At 40.1% G+C, this 18,045-nt stretch overlaps 3 protein-coding genes across 3 annotated transcripts; all 3 read right to left on the bottom strand.

The window, feature by feature from the left end:
- Positions 1-5,982: 5,982 nt before the first annotated feature.
- Positions 5,983-7,913, bottom strand: LOC145140309 (uncharacterized). Its single transcript, XM_079073839.1, has one exon. The coding sequence runs from the start codon at positions 7,854-7,856 to the stop codon at positions 6,162-6,164; it is 1,695 nt and encodes a 564-aa protein (XP_078929965.1). The 5' UTR covers positions 7,857-7,913; the 3' UTR covers positions 5,983-6,161.
- A 2,197-nt stretch (positions 7,914-10,110) lies between these two features.
- Positions 10,111-12,041, bottom strand: LOC145138614 (uncharacterized). The gene has a single exon (XM_079072670.1). It carries the CDS (start codon positions 11,982-11,984, stop codon positions 10,290-10,292), a length of 1,695 nt encoding a protein of 564 aa, XP_078928796.1. The 5' UTR covers positions 11,985-12,041; the 3' UTR covers positions 10,111-10,289.
- A 2,197-nt stretch (positions 12,042-14,238) lies between these two features.
- Positions 14,239-16,169, bottom strand: LOC145138627 (uncharacterized). The gene has a single exon (XM_079072677.1). The coding sequence runs from the start codon at positions 16,110-16,112 to the stop codon at positions 14,418-14,420; it is 1,695 nt and encodes a 564-aa protein (XP_078928803.1). The 5' UTR covers positions 16,113-16,169; the 3' UTR covers positions 14,239-14,417.
- Positions 16,170-18,045: the final 1,876 nt, after the last annotated feature.

Genomic DNA, 18,045 nt, shown 5'->3' with positions numbered 1-18,045 from the left:
GGGTAACAATACTACATGTCCAGTTCTTGGACATGGTTCAGTCAGGATCCGTATGTTTGACGGAGTTATTCGAACCATGGGGGATGTTAGATATGTTCCTGACCTCAGAAGAAACTTGTTATCTCTCAGTTCCTTTGACAAAAAGGGATACGAGTTTGCTGGTAAAGGTGGAGTTCTCAGGGTATTCAAAGACGGTTCCGACAAACTGAGAGCCAAACGAAAAACCTCAGATCTTTACTTTCTTGACGGACAAACAATTTCGAGTGATGCTGCTGTTGTTTCAAAGTCTCTTTCTGATCCAGATCAGTCCCGTCTTTGGCACCTTCGACTCGGCCATATAAGTTTTCAAGGCATGTTAGAATTGAGTCGAAGAGGTTTACTTGGTCAACAAAAGATTGTTGATTTGGATTTCTGTGAAGACTGTGTATATGGCAAGGCAAAACGAGTAAGGTTTGCAAGTGGTATCCATACAACGAAATGACCACTTGATTATGTTCACTCGGATTTGTGGGGACCGGCTCGAGTTGCTTCAAAAGGTGGAGCTATTTATATGCTCACTATTATTGATGATTTCTCCAGGAAGGTGTGGTCTTTCTTCTTAAAACATAAAGGAGACGTTTTCTCTACCTTCAGAAATTGGAAAGTTCAGGTTGAAAAGCAATCAGGTCTGGTGTTAAAGTATCTTCGTACGGATAATGGACTTGAGTTTTGCTCAGAAGAGTTTAATGTCTATTGTCAAAAGGAAGGCATTACTCGACATCGCACAGTAGTCCATTCACCTCAACAAAATGGTGTAGCTAAAAGGATGAATCGCACCATTATGGAGAAGGTCCGGTGTATGCTTTCTAATTCCAAATTGCCAAAGTCTTTTTGGGCGGAGGCTGCTTCGACTGCTTGCTATGTTATCAACCGATCACTGTCACGAGCAATCGAGAAGAAAACTCCGTTTGAGTTATGGTCCGGTAAACCTGCCAATTATTCAGATTTAAAACCATTCGGATGTCCAGCGTATGCACGAGTTGACAATGGGAAGCTAGAACCAAGAGCAACCAAATGCGTTTTTCTTGGGTACAATCAAGGTGTAAAGGGTTACAAATTATGGAGCTTTGATTTGAAGAAAATTATCATCTCAAGAGATGTTACTTTTGATGAGTCTGCTATAATTCAACCAGTTGCTGACTCTTCTAAAAGAACAGATGCATCAGATGTATCATCCGAAGCAAATAAAGAGAATGCTCAAATGGAGGTGGAGCTTCCTACTTCACCTACCACTAATCAGAGTACAAATCAGCATCAAGATTCTTCTTCGTCGGATGAGCATGTTGTTGGTGAAGATTCAACACCTTCACAACCACAAGCTACTACTCCAAGCATTGCAAGAGATAGACCGAGAAGACAGATTATTCCTCCGAAGAGGTATGCTGAATCTGATTTGGTTGCCTATGCTTTTATTGTTGCTGATAATATTGAGTCCGCAACGGAGCCTGCGAATTATGACGAGGCTATCAAATCTGAAGACTCAAATGATTGGATGCTCGCTATGCAAAATGAGATGGAATCCTTGCAGCGAAACAGTACTTGGAATTTAGTTCCTATTCCGAAAGGGAAGAGACCAGTTAAATGCAAGTGGGTCTACAAGCTCAAGGAACCTGTCAACCCAAATGATAAACCAAGATACAAAGCTCGGTTAGTAGCTAAATGCTACAGTCAGATTCCTGGTATTGATTACACTGACATTTATTCCCCAGTTGTCAAACATACTTCCATTCGTGTATTGTTGGGGTTGGTTGCTTCTAATGATTTTGAGTTAGAACAACTTGATGTCACTACAGCTTTCCTAAATGGTGAGCTTGAGGAAGAGATTTTTATGCAACAACCTGAAGGTTTTGTATTTCCTGGAAAGGAGAACTACGTATGCAAGTTGAACAAATCTCTTTATGGCCTCAAGCAGTCTCCTAGACAATGGTACAAGAGGTTCGATTCTTTCATGACCAGTCACAAATTCAGCAGGTGCACCTATGATAACTGCGTTTATTTCAAGAAAGGTGACAATGGTTCAAAGATCTACTTACTCTTGTACGTGGATGACATGTTGATTGCATCGAAAGATATGAAGGAGATTCAGAAGTTAAAAGACCAGTTGAAAGCTGAATTTGAAATGAAGGACTTAGGAGCTGCCAAAAAGATTTTAGGTATGGAAATTATTCGTGACAGGAAGTCTAGGATCTTGCATCTTTCTCAGAAAAGTTATATTGAGAAAGTCCTAAGACGCTTCAGTATGCACGAAGCAAAGTCTGTCAACACACCTTTTGCAGCTCATTTCAAGCTATCATCCGCTTTGAGTCCTACTAATGAGACTGATATGGCTTACATGGCACGTGTTCCATACTCTAGTGCTGTTGGATCTTTGATGTATGCTATGATCTGCACGCGCCCTGATTTGGCTTATGCTGTTAGCATGGTTAGTAGATACATGGCGAACCCTGGAAAAGAACACTGGAAAGCAATTATGGCAAAGATTTGGATAAACGAAGATCAATTACAGGGTATGTGTTTACTCTAAATGGTTGTGCTGTTAGTTGGAAAGCCCAGTTACAGTCTACAGTTGCCCTGTCTTCTACCGAGGCAGAGTACATGGCGATTACAGAAGCAGTTAAGGAAGATATCTGGTTGAAGGGGTTATTTGGAGAACTCGATGATAGAATAAAGGTGACCACAGTTTTCTGTGACAACCAAAGTGCTATCTTCTTGAGTAAAGATCAAATGTTTCATGACCGAACAAAGCATATTGATATTCGTTATCATTTTGTGCGGGATATCATTGAAAAAGGTGATTGTGTTGTGGACAAGATTCATACAGATTATAATCCCGCTGATATGTTCACTAAAAGTCTTCCTATAGCCAAGTTCAAATTATGTTTGGACATGGTGGGTGTTTCTGATCGCAGTTGAGCCTGAAGGCTCGTGGTGGAGGAAATATTATTTATTTTTCGGAAACAATTTTTTCTCTATATAAAATTTGCAGGTTCTTATGGAAGTTTTAGAGTTTGGTGAGCTATAGGTTTTGACTAATCGTAAAGCATGACTTGCTTAATTTTGATGTCAAGGTGGAGATTGTGGAAAAGTTGCCTCCAAAATTAGCAAGTGGCAAATAGTTTAGGGGTTATTTCAGTAACTTATCATTTACTATTCATAGTTTGACTATGAATAGTAATATATATATGTGAATTTGAATAATTGGACGGCACATTTTGGACGCCTACAATTTGACTATGAATAGTAATGTAATGTTTGAACGGCGAACTTTTTGGTCAAATGTTAGGCGCCTAACATTACCTAACATTGCCTACAATTGGACGCACAAAGTTGGACGGCATTTTTTCCTTTCATATGATATTCTTTTTGGCTATAAATAGCCTGAGCCAGAGAGATTTAACATAATCATCCAAGTATATATAAAAAAGCATTACATATATATACTGATACACCACCGTGTATTTTAGCCCTCCCACTCTATTTTGTAATCTCTTTCATAATCCCTGTAAACACTGCAAATTATAGTGAATTGTTTCTCGGCTTCCTCCGCCCATGGTTTTTTCCCGATTTGGGTTTCCACGTAAATTCCTGTGTCTCTATTCTATTTATTTTATTCGTATTACGTTGTGATTATTACGCTTTGATAATTTTTGATCCCATTCCGCATTGAGCTAATATTATTTAAGACAATTTGGATCCGTCGTATTATACAACAATAAATGATTTGGATATGTTGTGCAATGTATAGACCCCCTTTTATAGTTTCAATTCCATCAGATTGCATAGTATTAAATTCGGAAAATGAAGTTGGATACTTGGGACTTGGGAGTCACTTACATATTGTTCATGTAGGCCAAGAATTGGTCAAATATTATTTGACATTTTCAACAACAACCTTTATAAACAATCTTATAAAAGTCAAATACATTATTTACATATCATAATGTTAATTGTTTGTCGATGTCAGACAAAATACCGAATTAATCAAAGTTATAAATCATATATGGGTGTGTAACCAGCAAAATAATTGTCAGAAATCATATATCTTATCATAAAACTAGGACAACTAGAATTCAGACATATGACGTAAAAATATTGAATTTAAATAATTTATTCAGCAGGTTCAATGCATGATCAATACTTGAGCAACCGAATATTGTTATGTTAAAAACCCAATTGGTTTGTTAAAAACCCAAGTGTGCAGATTTAAGAGAACTTTGCATCTTTGCGTTTGCAATCACATATTTTATTGGGATAATCACAAAAGGAACCTGGAATGGGGGGCTTAAAGTTTCTAACCCACATTTTTAACATTTTCCAAAATGACCACAACAAAATTCTTTATTACTCGATTGTGAGTGTCCATTTTTCTATTCTTTTTTCTCTAAGCTGTCGGTACTGAGACGTTATCTTTATAAAATATATTTCCTTAATCCTCTCCTCTAAATCTTATATCTCTCCTCTCATCTGAACCTAGCCGCAGACCACATTATTCTCTTCTTCCGATCACATTCTCTCTCGGCTTCTTCCGCATGGCTTCTCCTAGCAATACGGAAAAGCACTATCTGATTACAAACATCAAACTTTACATCATGCTAATTCGGGATCCTGAGCGTTTTAACTAGGACACTTGGAGGGAGGTATTTGAATCTCGCTGCACTGGCTATGGAGCCATCTCCCTTTCTCTACTTCAGGTGATCCTAAAAATTAAAGAATGCAACTGCTCGACAGGTTGGGCAAAACCTAGGGACCTTGTTTCGCGATAACAAAGATGCGAAGGCTATATATTCAACTCCACAACCAGCTTCACAACATCACAAATGGTGGTTGCTCTTTATCCGACTATTACTTCCTCTTGTAAATTGCTTAAACGGGCAGGTCTTCACGAACTGCCTTCGCTATTACCTTCTAAAGTCAGAAACGATGAAGACAGTTACTAGGGAAGCACTTCCAGTTCGACGCATATCTTCCACACATGCTATCTGTAAAATTACACGTAACTCGCTGTGCTTGTTTTTGTACACATTTCAGAATCATGAATGTATTCAAGAAGATAACCTTTCCATTAAAAATAATCATATTGCGACAAGTTTATAAACTATGTCCGGTTTATAAAAGCAAAATATCAAATAATATGGTTTAGGAAGGCAATTCGCATATAAAAATAAACTATCATATTGTGATTCATTCTTATACGTACCCTTAACATATGCGTTACGACCAGATCTATCTTTAATCCGTAAAACCACTTTTACAGTTTCAATTCGTAAAATTGCATAGTATATAATTGGGAAAATTAAGTTGATAATCGGTTGTCATCCGCATATAGTTCATTTATGCCAATGAAGGATCAATGTTATTGACATGTTGAATCCTGTGTTTATGACCGGGAAATAAGTTAATCTGGTGGTGTTTATTTTCAAAACTTATAAATATGACATAAATATTAGAAAATCGTCACGAAAACGGGGTATGAAATAAGAAAAAACTTGGGTTATCGGATGGATTGTGTCAACCTTTCTTTATGGTATTATGGACTGCGAGTTAAGGTGTATACATATTAGAGAAAACCAAAGCCTCGAAACGAAGGAATTTGATGTGTATATATATCCGTATTTACTCCAAAATGAATAAATATCACAAATTTTATGAGATTTTTTTTAGGTTGTTCTCGACAGTTGCGAATGCTCAACATAAACAACAATATCGGTCGTTCTTGAAACAATCACCGGATCCCATTGTTGAACTACCAACTCAAAAAACCCTAATATACTCATAAATTACAACTTTTTGTAAACTGACACTTGAATCTTCAACCTACTGGCAACTTTCCTTATTGTACTTGTAATACCATTTCGTTGACTAATGCATGATTCGAGCACTTGGAATATAAATTACAAACGGAAAGCATAAACACGTCAACATGATAAATAAACAAAACCAATATACATAACTAAAGTATTGAATAATATTTTTGAGATGTAAATTATAACACAAAGTAATAAACGTTTGCAACAAATAAATAAGAAAATGAGGTACCCATAAACATTGAAATTCACAAGCAGGGTGTATAAGAATGTTTAAACAACTTAGTTAGTTAATTGAAAATATGCTTGATATCTTTCTTATACGTAGTATGGTGGAGAGTTGTAGATGTAAGGAGGAGGTGGTGAAGGTGAAGGTGGCGGCGGGGATTTGTAAATGTACGGAGGAGGAGGCGATGGTGATGGTGGGGGAGGAGATTTGTATACATAAGGCGGGGGAGGCGAGGGTGAAGGTGGTGGCGGCGACTTGTAGATGTAAGGAGGAGGCGGTGATGGCGACGGTGGCGGAGGTGAGTTGTAAACATAAGGTGGGGGAGGTGAGGGTGAAGGTGGCGGTGGCGATTTGTAAATGTATGGAGGAGGAGGCGATGGTGATGGTGGAGGAGGAGATTTGTATACATAAGGTGGGGGAGGTGAGGGTGAAGGTGGTGGTGGGGATTTATAGATGTACGGAGGAGGAGGTGATGGTGATGGTGGAGGAGGAGATTTGTATACATAAGGCGGGGGAGGTGAGGGTGAAGGTGGTGGTGGGGATTTATAGATGTATGGAGGAGGAGGCGATGGTGATGGTGGAGGAGGAGATTTGTATACATAAGGTGGGGGAGGTGAAGGTGAAGGTGGTGGTGGAGACTTGTAGATGTAAGGAGGAGGCGGTGAAGGTGATGGTGGTGGAGGTGACTTGTAAACATAAGGCGGGGGAGGTGAGGGTAAAGGTGGCGGTGGCGACTTGTAAAAGTAAGGTGGAGGCGGTGATGGTGACGGTGGGGGAGGTGACTTGTAAACATAAGGAGGAGGTGGTGAAGGTGAAGGTGGCGGTGGGGATTTGTAAATGTATGGAGGAGGAGGCGATGGTGATGGTGGGGGAGGATATTTGTATACATAAGGTGGTGGAGGGGAAGGTGAAGGTGGTTGTGGCGACTTGTACATGTATGGAGGAGGAGGTGATGGTGATGGCGGAGGAGGAGATTTGTATACATAAGGTGGGGGAAGTGAGGGTGAAGGTGGTGGTGGCGACTTGTAAATGAATGGTGGAGGCGGTGATGGTGACGGTGGTGGAGGTGACTTGTAAACATAAGGAGGAGGTGGTGAAGGTGAAGGTGGCGGTGGTGATTTGTAAATGTACGGTGGAGGAGGCGATGGTGACGGTGGGGGAGGAGATTTGTATACATAAGGTGGGGGAGGTGAGGGTGAAGGTGGTGGTGGAGACTTGTAGATGTAAGGAGGCGGCGGTGATGGAGATGGTGGTGGAGGTGACTTGGAAACATAAGGAGGAGGCGGTGAAATTGAAGGTGGCGGTGGGGATTTATAGATGTACGGAGGAGGAGGAGCCAATGGTGATGGTGGTGGAGGAGATTTGTAGATATAGGGAGTACGAGGAGATGGTGGTGGTGGTGGTGGTGATTTATAAATATATGGAGGTGGTGGTGACCTAGACGGTGGTGGCGGCGACTTGTAGTAGTATGGATGGGGAGGAGGCGATTTTGTTGGTGGTGGTGGTGACTTGTAGTAGTAGGAAGGTGGTGGGGATTTAGTTGGTGGTGGGGGAGATTTGTAATAATATGGTGGCGGTGGTGATTTTACCGGTGGTGGAGGTGACTTGTAATAATATGGTGGAGGTGATTTGACTGGCGGCGGTGGTGACTTGTAATCATAGCTCAGTGGCGGTGGTGATGCATAAACATAATGATCATCATGATCTGCGAGGACTAGAGTTGCCAACACACATATTGCAAAAGCAAAGAGTAATCGAGGCCAAGCCATGGCCATCTCTATCATCTATTGTGTAGTTGAGATATAAGATAAATGATTTGGATATGTTGTGCAATGTATAGACCCCCTTTTATAGTTTCAATTCCATCAGATTGCATAGTATTAAATTCGGAAAATGAAGTTGGATACTTGGGACTTGGGAGTCACTTACATATTGTTCATGTAGGCCAAGAATTGGTCAAATATTATTTGACATTTTCAACAACAACCTTTATAAACAATCTTATAAAAGTCAAATACATTATTTACATATCATAATGTTAATTGTTTGTCGATGTCAGACAAAATACCGAATTAATCAAAGTTATAAATCATATATGGGTGTGTAACCAGCAAAATAATTGTCAGAAATCATATATCTTATCATAAAACTAGGACAACTAGAATTCAGACATATGACGTAAAAATATTGAATTTAAATAATTTATTCAGCAGGTTCAATGCATGATCAATACTTGAGCAACCGAATATTGTTATGTTAAAAACCCAATTGATTTGTTAAAAACCCAAGTGTGCAGATTTAAGAGAACTTTGCATCTTTGCGTTTGCAATCACATATTTTATTGGGATAATCACAAAAGGAACCTGGAATGGGGGGCTTAAAGTTTCTAACCCACATTTTTAACATTTTCCAAAATGACCACAACAAAATTCTTTATTACTCGATTGTGAGTGTCCATTTTTCTATTCTTTTTTCTCTAAGCTGTCGGTACTGAGACGTTATCTTTATAAAATATATTTCCTTAATCCTCTCCTCTAAATCTTATATCTCTCCTCTCATCTGAACCTAGCCGCAGACCACATTATTCTCTTCTTCCGATCACATTCTCTCTCGGCTTCTTCCGCATGGCTTCTCCTAGCAATACGGAAAAGCACTATCTGATTACAAACATCAAACTTTACATCATGCTAATTCGGGATCCTGAGCGTTTTAACTAGGACACTTGGAGGGAGGTATTTGAATCTCGCTGCACTGGCTATGGAGCCATCTCCCTTTCTCTACTTCAGGTGATCCTAAAAATTAAAGAATGCAACTGCCCGACAGGTTGGGCAAAACCTAGAGACCTTGTTTCGCGATAACAAAGATGCGAAGGCTATATATTCAACTCCACAACCAGCTTCACAACATCACAAATGGTGGTTGCTCTTTATCCGACTATTACTTCCTCTTGTAAATTGCTTAAACGGGCAGGTCTTCACGAACTGCCTTCGCTATTACCTTCTAAAGTCAGAAACGATGAACACAGTTACTAGGGAAGCACTTCCAGTTCGACGCATATCTTCCACACATGCTATCTGTAAAATTACACGTAACTCGCTGTGCTTGTTTTTGTACACATTTCAGAATCATGAATGTATTCAAGAAGATAACCTTTCCATTAAAAATAATCATATTGCGACAAGTTTATAAACTATGTCCGGTTTATAAAAGCAAAATATCAAATAATATGGTTTAGGAAGGCAATTCGCATATAAAAATAAACTATCATATTGTGATTCATTCTTATACGTACCCTTAACATATGCGTTACGACCAGATCTATCTTTAATCCGTAAAACCGCTTTTACAGTTTCAATTCGTAAAATTGCATAGTATATAATTGGGAAAATTAAGTTGATAATCGGTTGTCATCCGCATATAGTTCATTTATGCCAATGAAGGATCAATGTTATTGACATGTTGAATCCTGTGTTTATGACCGGGAAATAAGTTAATCTGGTGGTGTTTATTTTCAAAACTTATAAATATGACATAAATATTAGAAAATCGTCACGAAAACGGGGTATGAAATAAGAAAAAACTTGGGTTATCGGATGGATTGTGTCAGCCTTTCTTTATGGTATTATGGACTGCGAGTTAAGGTGTATACATATTAGAGAAAACCAAAGCCTCGAAACGAAGGAATTTGATGTGTATATATATCCGTATTTACTCCAAAATGAATAAATATCACAAATTTTATGAGATTTTTTTTAGGTTGTTCTCGACAGTTGCGAATGCTCAACATAAACAACAATATCGGTCGTTCTTGAAACAATCACCGGATCCCATTGTTGAACTACCAACTCAAAAAACCCTAATCTACTCATAAATTACAACTTTTTGTAAACTGACACTTGAATCTTCAACCTACTGGCAACTTTCCTTATTGTACTTGTAATACCATTTCGTTGACTAATGCATGATTCGAGCACTTGGAATATAAATTACAAACGGAAAGCATAAACACGTCAACATGATAAATAAACAAAACCAATATACATAACTAAAGTATTGAATAATATTTTTGAGATGTAAATTATAACACAAAGTAATAAACGTTTGCAACAAATAAATAAGAAAATGAGGTACCCATAAACATTGAAATTCACAAGCAGGGTGTATAAGAATGTTTAAACAACTTAGTTAGTTAATTGAAAATATGCTTGATATCTTTCTTATACATAGTATGGTGGAGAGTTGTAGATGTAAGGAGGAGGTGGTGAAGGTGAAGGTGGCGGCGGGGATTTGTAAATGTACGGAGGAGGAGGCGATGGTGATGGTGGGGGAGGAGATTTGTATACATAAGGCGGGGGAGGCGAGGGTGAAGGTGGTGGCGGCGACTTGTAGATGTAAGGAGGAGGCGGTGATGGCGACGGTGGCGGAGGTGAGTTGTAAACATAAGGTGGGGGAGGTGAGGGTGAAGGTGGCGGTGGCGATTTGTAAATGTATGGAGGAGGAGGCGATGGTGATGGTGGAGGAGGAGATTTGTATACATAAGGTGGGGGAGGTGAGGGTGAAGGTGGTGGTGGGGATTTATAGATGTACGGAGGAGGAGGTGATGGTGATGGTGGAGGAGGAGATTTGTATACATAAGGCGGGGGAGGTGAGGGTGAAGGTGGTGGTGGGGATTTATAGATGTATGGAGGAGGAGGCGATGGTGATGGTGGAGGAGGAGATTTGTATACATAAGGCGGGGGAGGTGAAGGTGAAGGTGGTGGTGGAGACTTGTAGATGTAAGGAGGAGGCGGTGAAGGTGATGGTGGTGGAGGTGACTTGTAAACATAAGGCGGGGGAGGTGAGGGTAAAGGTGGCGGTGGCGACTTGTAAAAGTAAGGTGGAGGCGGTGATGGTGACGGTGGGGGAGGTGACTTGTAAACATAAGGAGGAGGTGGTGAAGGTGAAGGTGGCGGTGGGGATTTGTAAATGTATGGAGGAGGAGGCGATGGTGATGGTGGGGGAGGAGATTTGTATACATAAGGTGGTGGAGGGGAAGGTGAAGGTGGTGGTGGCGACTTGTACATGTATGGAGGAGGAGGTGATGGTGATGGCGGAGGAGGAGATTTGTATACATAAGGTGGGGGAAGTGAGGGTGAAGGTGGTGGTGGCGACTTGTAAATGAATGGTGGAGGCGGTGATGGTGACGGTGGTGGAGGTGACTTGTAAACATAAGGAGGAGGTGGTGAAGGTGAAGGTGGCGGTGGTGATTTGTAAATGTACGGTGGAGGAGGCGATGGTGACGGTGGGGGAGGAGATTTGTATACATAAGGTGGGGGAGGTGAGGGTGAAGGTGGTGGTGGAGACTTGTAGATGTAAGGAGGCGGCGGTGATGGAGATGGTGGTGGAGGTGACTTGGAAACATAAGGAGGAGGCGGTGAAATTGAAGGTGGCGGTGGGGATTTATAGATGTACGGAGGAGGAGGAGCCAATGGTGATGGTGGTGGAGGAGATTTGTAGATATAGGGAGTACGAGGAGATGGTGGTGGTGGTGGTGGTGATTTATAAATATATGGAGGTGGTGGTGACCTAGACGGTGGTGGCGGCGACTTGTAGTAGTATGGATGGGGAGGAGGCGATTTTGTTGGTGGTGGTGGTGACTTGTAGTAGTAGGAAGGTGGTGGTGATTTAGTTGGTGGTGGGGGAGATTTGTAATAATATGGTGGCGGTGGTGATTTTACCGGTGGTGGAGGTGACTTGTAATAATATGGTGGAGGTGATTTGACTGGCGGCGGTGGTGACTTGTAATCATAGCTCAGTGGCGGTGGTGATGCATAAACATAATGATCATCATGATCTGCGAGGACTAGAGTTGCCAACACACATATTGCAAAAGCAAAGAGTAATCGAGGCCAAGCCATGGCCATCTCTATCATCTATTGTGTAGTTGAGATATAAGATAAATGATTTGGATATGTTGTGCAATGTATAGACCCCCTTTTATAGTTTCAATTCCATCAGATTGCATAGTATTAAATTCGGAAAATGAAGTTGGATACTTGGGACTTGGGAGTCACTTACATATTGTTCATGTAGGCCAAGAATTGGTCAAATATTATTTGACATTTTCAACAACAACCTTTATAAACAATCTTATAAAAGTCAAATACATTATTTACATATCATAATGTTAATTGTTTGTCGATGTCAGACAAAATACCGAATTAATCAAAGTTATAAATCATATATGGGTGTGTAACCAGCAAAATAATTGTCAGAAATCATATATCTTATCATAAAACTAGGACAACTAGAATTCAGACATATGACGTAAAAATATTGAATTTAAATAATTTATTCAGCAGGTTCAATGCATGATCAATACTTGAGCAACCGAATATTGTTATGTTAAAAACCCAATTGATTTGTTAAAAACCCAAGTGTGCAGATTTAAGAGAACTTTGCATCTTTGCGTTTGCAATCACATATTTTATTGGGATAATCACAAAAGGAACCTGGAATGGGGGGCTTAAAGTTTCTAACCCACATTTTTAACATTTTCCAAAATGACCACAACAAAATTCTTTATTACTCGATTGTGAGTGTCCATTTTTCTATTCTTTTTTCTCTAAGCTGTCGGTACTGAGACGTTATCTTTATAAAATATATTTCCTTAATCCTCTCCTCTAAATCTTATATCTCTCCTCTCATCTGAACCTAGCCGCAGACCACATTATTCTCTTCTTCCGATCACATTCTCTCTCGGCTTCTTCCGCATGGCTTCTCCTAGCAATACGGAAAAGCACTATCTGATTACAAACATCAAACTTTACATCATGCTAATTCGGGATCCTGAGCGTTTTAACTAGGACACTTGGAGGGAGGTATTTGAATCTCGCTGCACTGGCTATGGAGCCATCTCCCTTTCTCTACTTCAGGTGATCCTAAAAATTAAAGAATGCAACTGCCCGACAGGTTGGGCAAAACCTAGAGACCTTGTTTCGCGATAACAAAGATGCGAAGGCTATATATTCAACTCCACAACCAGCTTCACAACATCACAAATGGTGGTTGCTCTTTATCCGACTATTACTTCCTCTTGTAAATTGCTTAAACGGGCAGGTCTTCACGAACTGCCTTCGCTATTACCTTCTAAAGTCAGAAACGATGAACACAGTTACTAGGGAAGCACTTCCAGTTCGACGCATATCTTCCACACATGCTATCTGTAAAATTACACGTAACTCGCTGTGCTTGTTTTTGTACACATTTCAGAATCATGAATGTATTCAAGAAGATAACCTTTCCATTAAAAATAATCATATTGCGACAAGTTTATAAACTATGTCCGGTTTATAAAAGCAAAATATCAAATAATATGGTTTAGGAAGGCAATTCGCATATAAAAATAAACTATCATATTGTGATTCATTCTTATACGTACCCTTAACATATGCGTTACGACCAGATCTATCTTTAATCCGTAAAACCGCTTTTACAGTTTCAATTCGTAAAATTGCATAGTATATAATTGGGAAAATTAAGTTGATAATCGGTTGTCATCCGCATATAGTTCATTTATGCCAATGAAGGATCAATGTTATTGACATGTTGAATCCTGTGTTTATGACCGGGAAATAAGTTAATCTGGTGGTGTTTATTTTCAAAACTTATAAATATGACATAAATATTAGAAAATCGTCACGAAAACGGGGTATGAAATAAGAAAAAACTTGGGTTATCGGATGGATTGTGTCAGCCTTTCTTTATGGTATTATGGACTGCGAGTTAAGGTGTATACATATTAGAGAAAACCAAAGCCTCGAAACGAAGGAATTTGATGTGTATATATATCCGTATTTACTCCAAAATGAATAAATATCACAAATTTTATGAGATTTTTTTTAGGTTGTTCTCGACAGTTGCGAATGCTCAACATAAACAACAATATCGGTCGTTCTTGAAACAATCACCGGATCCCATTGTTGAACTACCAACTCAAAAAACCCTAATCTACTCATAAATTACAACTTTTTGTAAACTGACACTTGAATCTTCAACCTACTGGCAACTTTCCTTATTGTACTTGTAATACCATTTCGTTGACTAATGCATGATTCGAGCACTTGGAATATAAATTACAAACGGAAAGCATAAACACGTCAACATGATAAATAAACAAAACCAATATACATAACTAAAGTATTGAATAATATTTTTGAGATGTAAATTATAACACAAAGTAATAAACGTTTGCAACAAATAAATAAGAAAATGAGGTACCCATAAACATTGAAATTCACAAGCAGGGTGTATAAGAATGTTTAAACAACTTAGTTAGTTAATTGAAAATATGCTTGATATCTTTCTTATACATAGTATGGTGGAGAGTTGTAGATGTAAGGAGGAGGTGGTGAAGGTGAAGGTGGCGGCGGGGATTTGTAAATGTACGGAGGAGGAGGCGATGGTGATGGTGGGGGAGGAGATTTGTATACATAAGGCGGGGGAGGCGAGGGTGAAGGTGGTGGCGGCGACTTGTAGATGTAAGGAGGAGGCGGTGATGGCGACGGTGGCGGAGGTGAGTTGTAAACATAAGGTGGGGGAGGTGAGGGTGAAGGTGGCGGTGGCGATTTGTAAATGTATGGAGGAGGAGGCGATGGTGATGGTGGAGGAGGAGATTTGTATACATAAGGTGGGGGAGGTGAGGGTGAAGGTGGTGGTGGGGATTTATAGATGTACGGAGGAGGAGGTGATGGTGATGGTGGAGGAGGAGATTTGTATACATAAGGCGGGGGAGGTGAGGGTGAAGGTGGTGGTGGGGATTTATAGATGTATGGAGGAGGAGGCGATGGTGATGGTGGAGGAGGAGATTTGTATACATAAGGCGGGGGAGGTGAAGGTGAAGGTGGTGGTGGAGACTTGTAGATGTAAGGAGGAGGCGGTGAAGGTGATGGTGGTGGAGGTGACTTGTAAACATAAGGCGGGGGAGGTGAGGGTAAAGGTGGCGGTGGCGACTTGTAAAAGTAAGGTGGAGGCGGTGATGGTGACGGTGGGGGAGGTGACTTGTAAACATAAGGAGGAGGTGGTGAAGGTGAAGGTGGCGGTGGGGATTTGTAAATGTATGGAGGAGGAGGCGATGGTGATGGTGGGGGAGGAGATTTGTATACATAAGGTGGTGGAGGGGAAGGTGAAGGTGGTGGTGGCGACTTGTACATGTATGGAGGAGGAGGTGATGGTGATGGCGGAGGAGGAGATTTGTATACATAAGGTGGGGGAAGTGAGGGTGAAGGTGGTGGTGGCGACTTGTAAATGAATGGTGGAGGCGGTGATGGTGACGGTGGTGGAGGTGACTTGTAAACATAAGGAGGAGGTGGTGAAGGTGAAGGTGGCGGTGGTGATTTGTAAATGTACGGTGGAGGAGGCGATGGTGACGGTGGGGGAGGAGATTTGTATACATAAGGTGGGGGAGGTGAGGGTGAAGGTGGTGGTGGAGACTTGTAGATGTAAGGAGGCGGCGGTGATGGAGATGGTGGTGGAGGTGACTTGGAAACATAAGGAGGAGGCGGTGAAATTGAAGGTGGCGGTGGGGATTTATAGATGTACGGAGGAGGAGGAGCCAATGGTGATGGTGGTGGAGGAGATTTGTAGATATAGGGAGTACGAGGAGATGGTGGTGGTGGTGGTGGTGATTTATAAATATATGGAGGTGGTGGTGACCTAGACGGTGGTGGCGGCGACTTGTAGTAGTATGGATGGGGAGGAGGCGATTTTGTTGGTGGTGGTGGTGACTTGTAGTAGTAGGAAGGTGGTGGTGATTTAGTTGGTGGTGGGGGAGATTTGTAATAATATGGTGGCGGTGGTGATTTTACCGGTGGTGGAGGTGACTTGTAATAATATGGTGGAGGTGATTTGACTGGCGGCGGTGGTGACTTGTAATCATAGCTCAGTGGCGGTGGTGATGCATAAACATAATGATCATCATGATCTGCGAGGACTAGAGTTGCCAACACACATATTGCAAAAGCAAAGAGTAATCGAGGCCAAGCCATGGCCATCTCTATCATCTATTGTGTAGTTGAGATATAAGATAAATGATTTGGATATGTTGTGCAATGTATAGACCCCCTTTTATAGTTTCAATTCCATCAGATTGCATAGTATTAAATTCGGAAAATGAAGTTGGATACTTGGGACTTGGGAGTCACTTACATATTGTTCATGTAGGCCAAGAATTGGTCAAATATTATTTGACATTTTCAACAACAACCTTTATAAACAATCTTATAAAAGTCAAATACATTATTTACATATCATAATGTTAATTGTTTGTCGATGTCAGACAAAATACCGAATTAATCAAAGTTATAAATCATATATGGGTGTGTAACCAGCAAAATAATTGTCAGAAATCATATATCTTATCATAAAACTAGGACAACTAGAATTCAGACATATGACGTAAAAATATTGAATTTAAATAATTTATTCAGCAGGTTCAATGCATGATCAATACTTGAGCAACCGAATATTGTTATGTTAAAAACCCAATTGATTTGTTAAAAACCCAAGTGTGCAGATTTAAGAGAACTTTGCATCTTTGCGTTTGCAATCACATATTTTATTGGGATAATCACAAAAGGAACCTGGAATGGGGGGCTTAAAGTTTCTAACCCACATTTTTAACATTTTCCAAAATGACCACAACAAAATTCTTTATTACTCGATTGTGAGTGTCCATTTTTCTATTCTTTTTTCTCTAAGCTGTCGGTACTGAGACGTTATCTTTATAAAATATATTTCCTTAATCCTCTCCTCTAAATCTTATATCTCTCCTCTCATCTGAACCTAGCCGCAGACCACATTATTCTCTTCTTCCGATCACATTCTCTCTCGGCTTCTTCCGCATGGCTTCTCCTAGCAATACGGAAAAGCACTATCTGATTACAAACATCAAACTTTACATCATGCTAATTCGGGATCCTGAGCGTTTTAACTAGGACACTTGGAGGGAGGTATTTGAATCTCGCTGCACTGGCTATGGAGCCATCTCCCTTTCTCTACTTCAGGTGATCCTAAAAATTAAAGAATGCAACTGCCCGACAGGTTGGGCAAAACCTAGAGACCTTGTTTCGCGATAACAAAGATGCGAAGGCTATATATTCAACTCCACAACCAGCTTCACAACATCACAAATGGTGGTTGCTCTTTATCCGACTATTACTTCCTCTTGTAAATTGCTTAAACGGGCAGGTCTTCACGAACTGCCTTCGCTATTACCTTCTAAAGTCAGAAACGATGAACACAGTTACTAGGGAAGCACTTCCAGTTCGACGCATATCTTCCACACATGCTATCTGTAAAATTACACGTAACTCGCTGTGCTTGTTTTTGTACACATTTCAGAATCATGAATGTATTCAAGAAGATAACCTTTCCATTAAAAATAATCATATTGCGACAAGTTTATAAACTATGTCCGGTTTATAAAAGCAAAATATCAAATAATATGGTTTAGGAAGGCAATTCGCATATAAAAATAAACTATCATATTGTGATTCATTCTTATACGTACCCTTAACATATGCGTTACGACCAGATCTATCTTTAATCCGTAAAACCGCTTTTACAGTTTCAATTCGTAAAATTGCATAGTATATAATTGGGAAAATTAAGTTGATAATCGGTTGTCATCCGCATATAGTTCATTTATGCCAATGAAGGATCAATGTTATTGACATGTTGAATCCTGTGTTTATGACCGGGAAATAAGTTAATCTGGTGGTGTTTATTTTCAAAACTTATAAATATGACATAAATATTAGAAAATCGTCACGAAAACGGGGTATGAAATAAGAAAAAACTTGGGTTATCGGATGGATTGTGTCAGCCTTTCTTTATGGTATTATGGACTGCGAGTTAAGGTGTATACATATTAGAGAAAACCAAAGCCTCGAAACGAAGGAATTTGATGTGTATATATATCCGTATTTACTCCAA

This window comes from Lactuca virosa, chromosome 9 (assembly GCF_052849685.1).
Source record: "Lactuca virosa cultivar CGN04683 chromosome 9, Lactuca_virosa_CGN04683_v6, whole genome shotgun sequence".
In the NCBI taxonomy this organism is placed as follows: domain Eukaryota; kingdom Viridiplantae; phylum Streptophyta; class Magnoliopsida; order Asterales; family Asteraceae; genus Lactuca; species Lactuca virosa.
The sequence above is the reverse complement of the archived record's forward strand: the minus strand, read 5'-3'. Positions and strand labels throughout refer to the sequence as shown.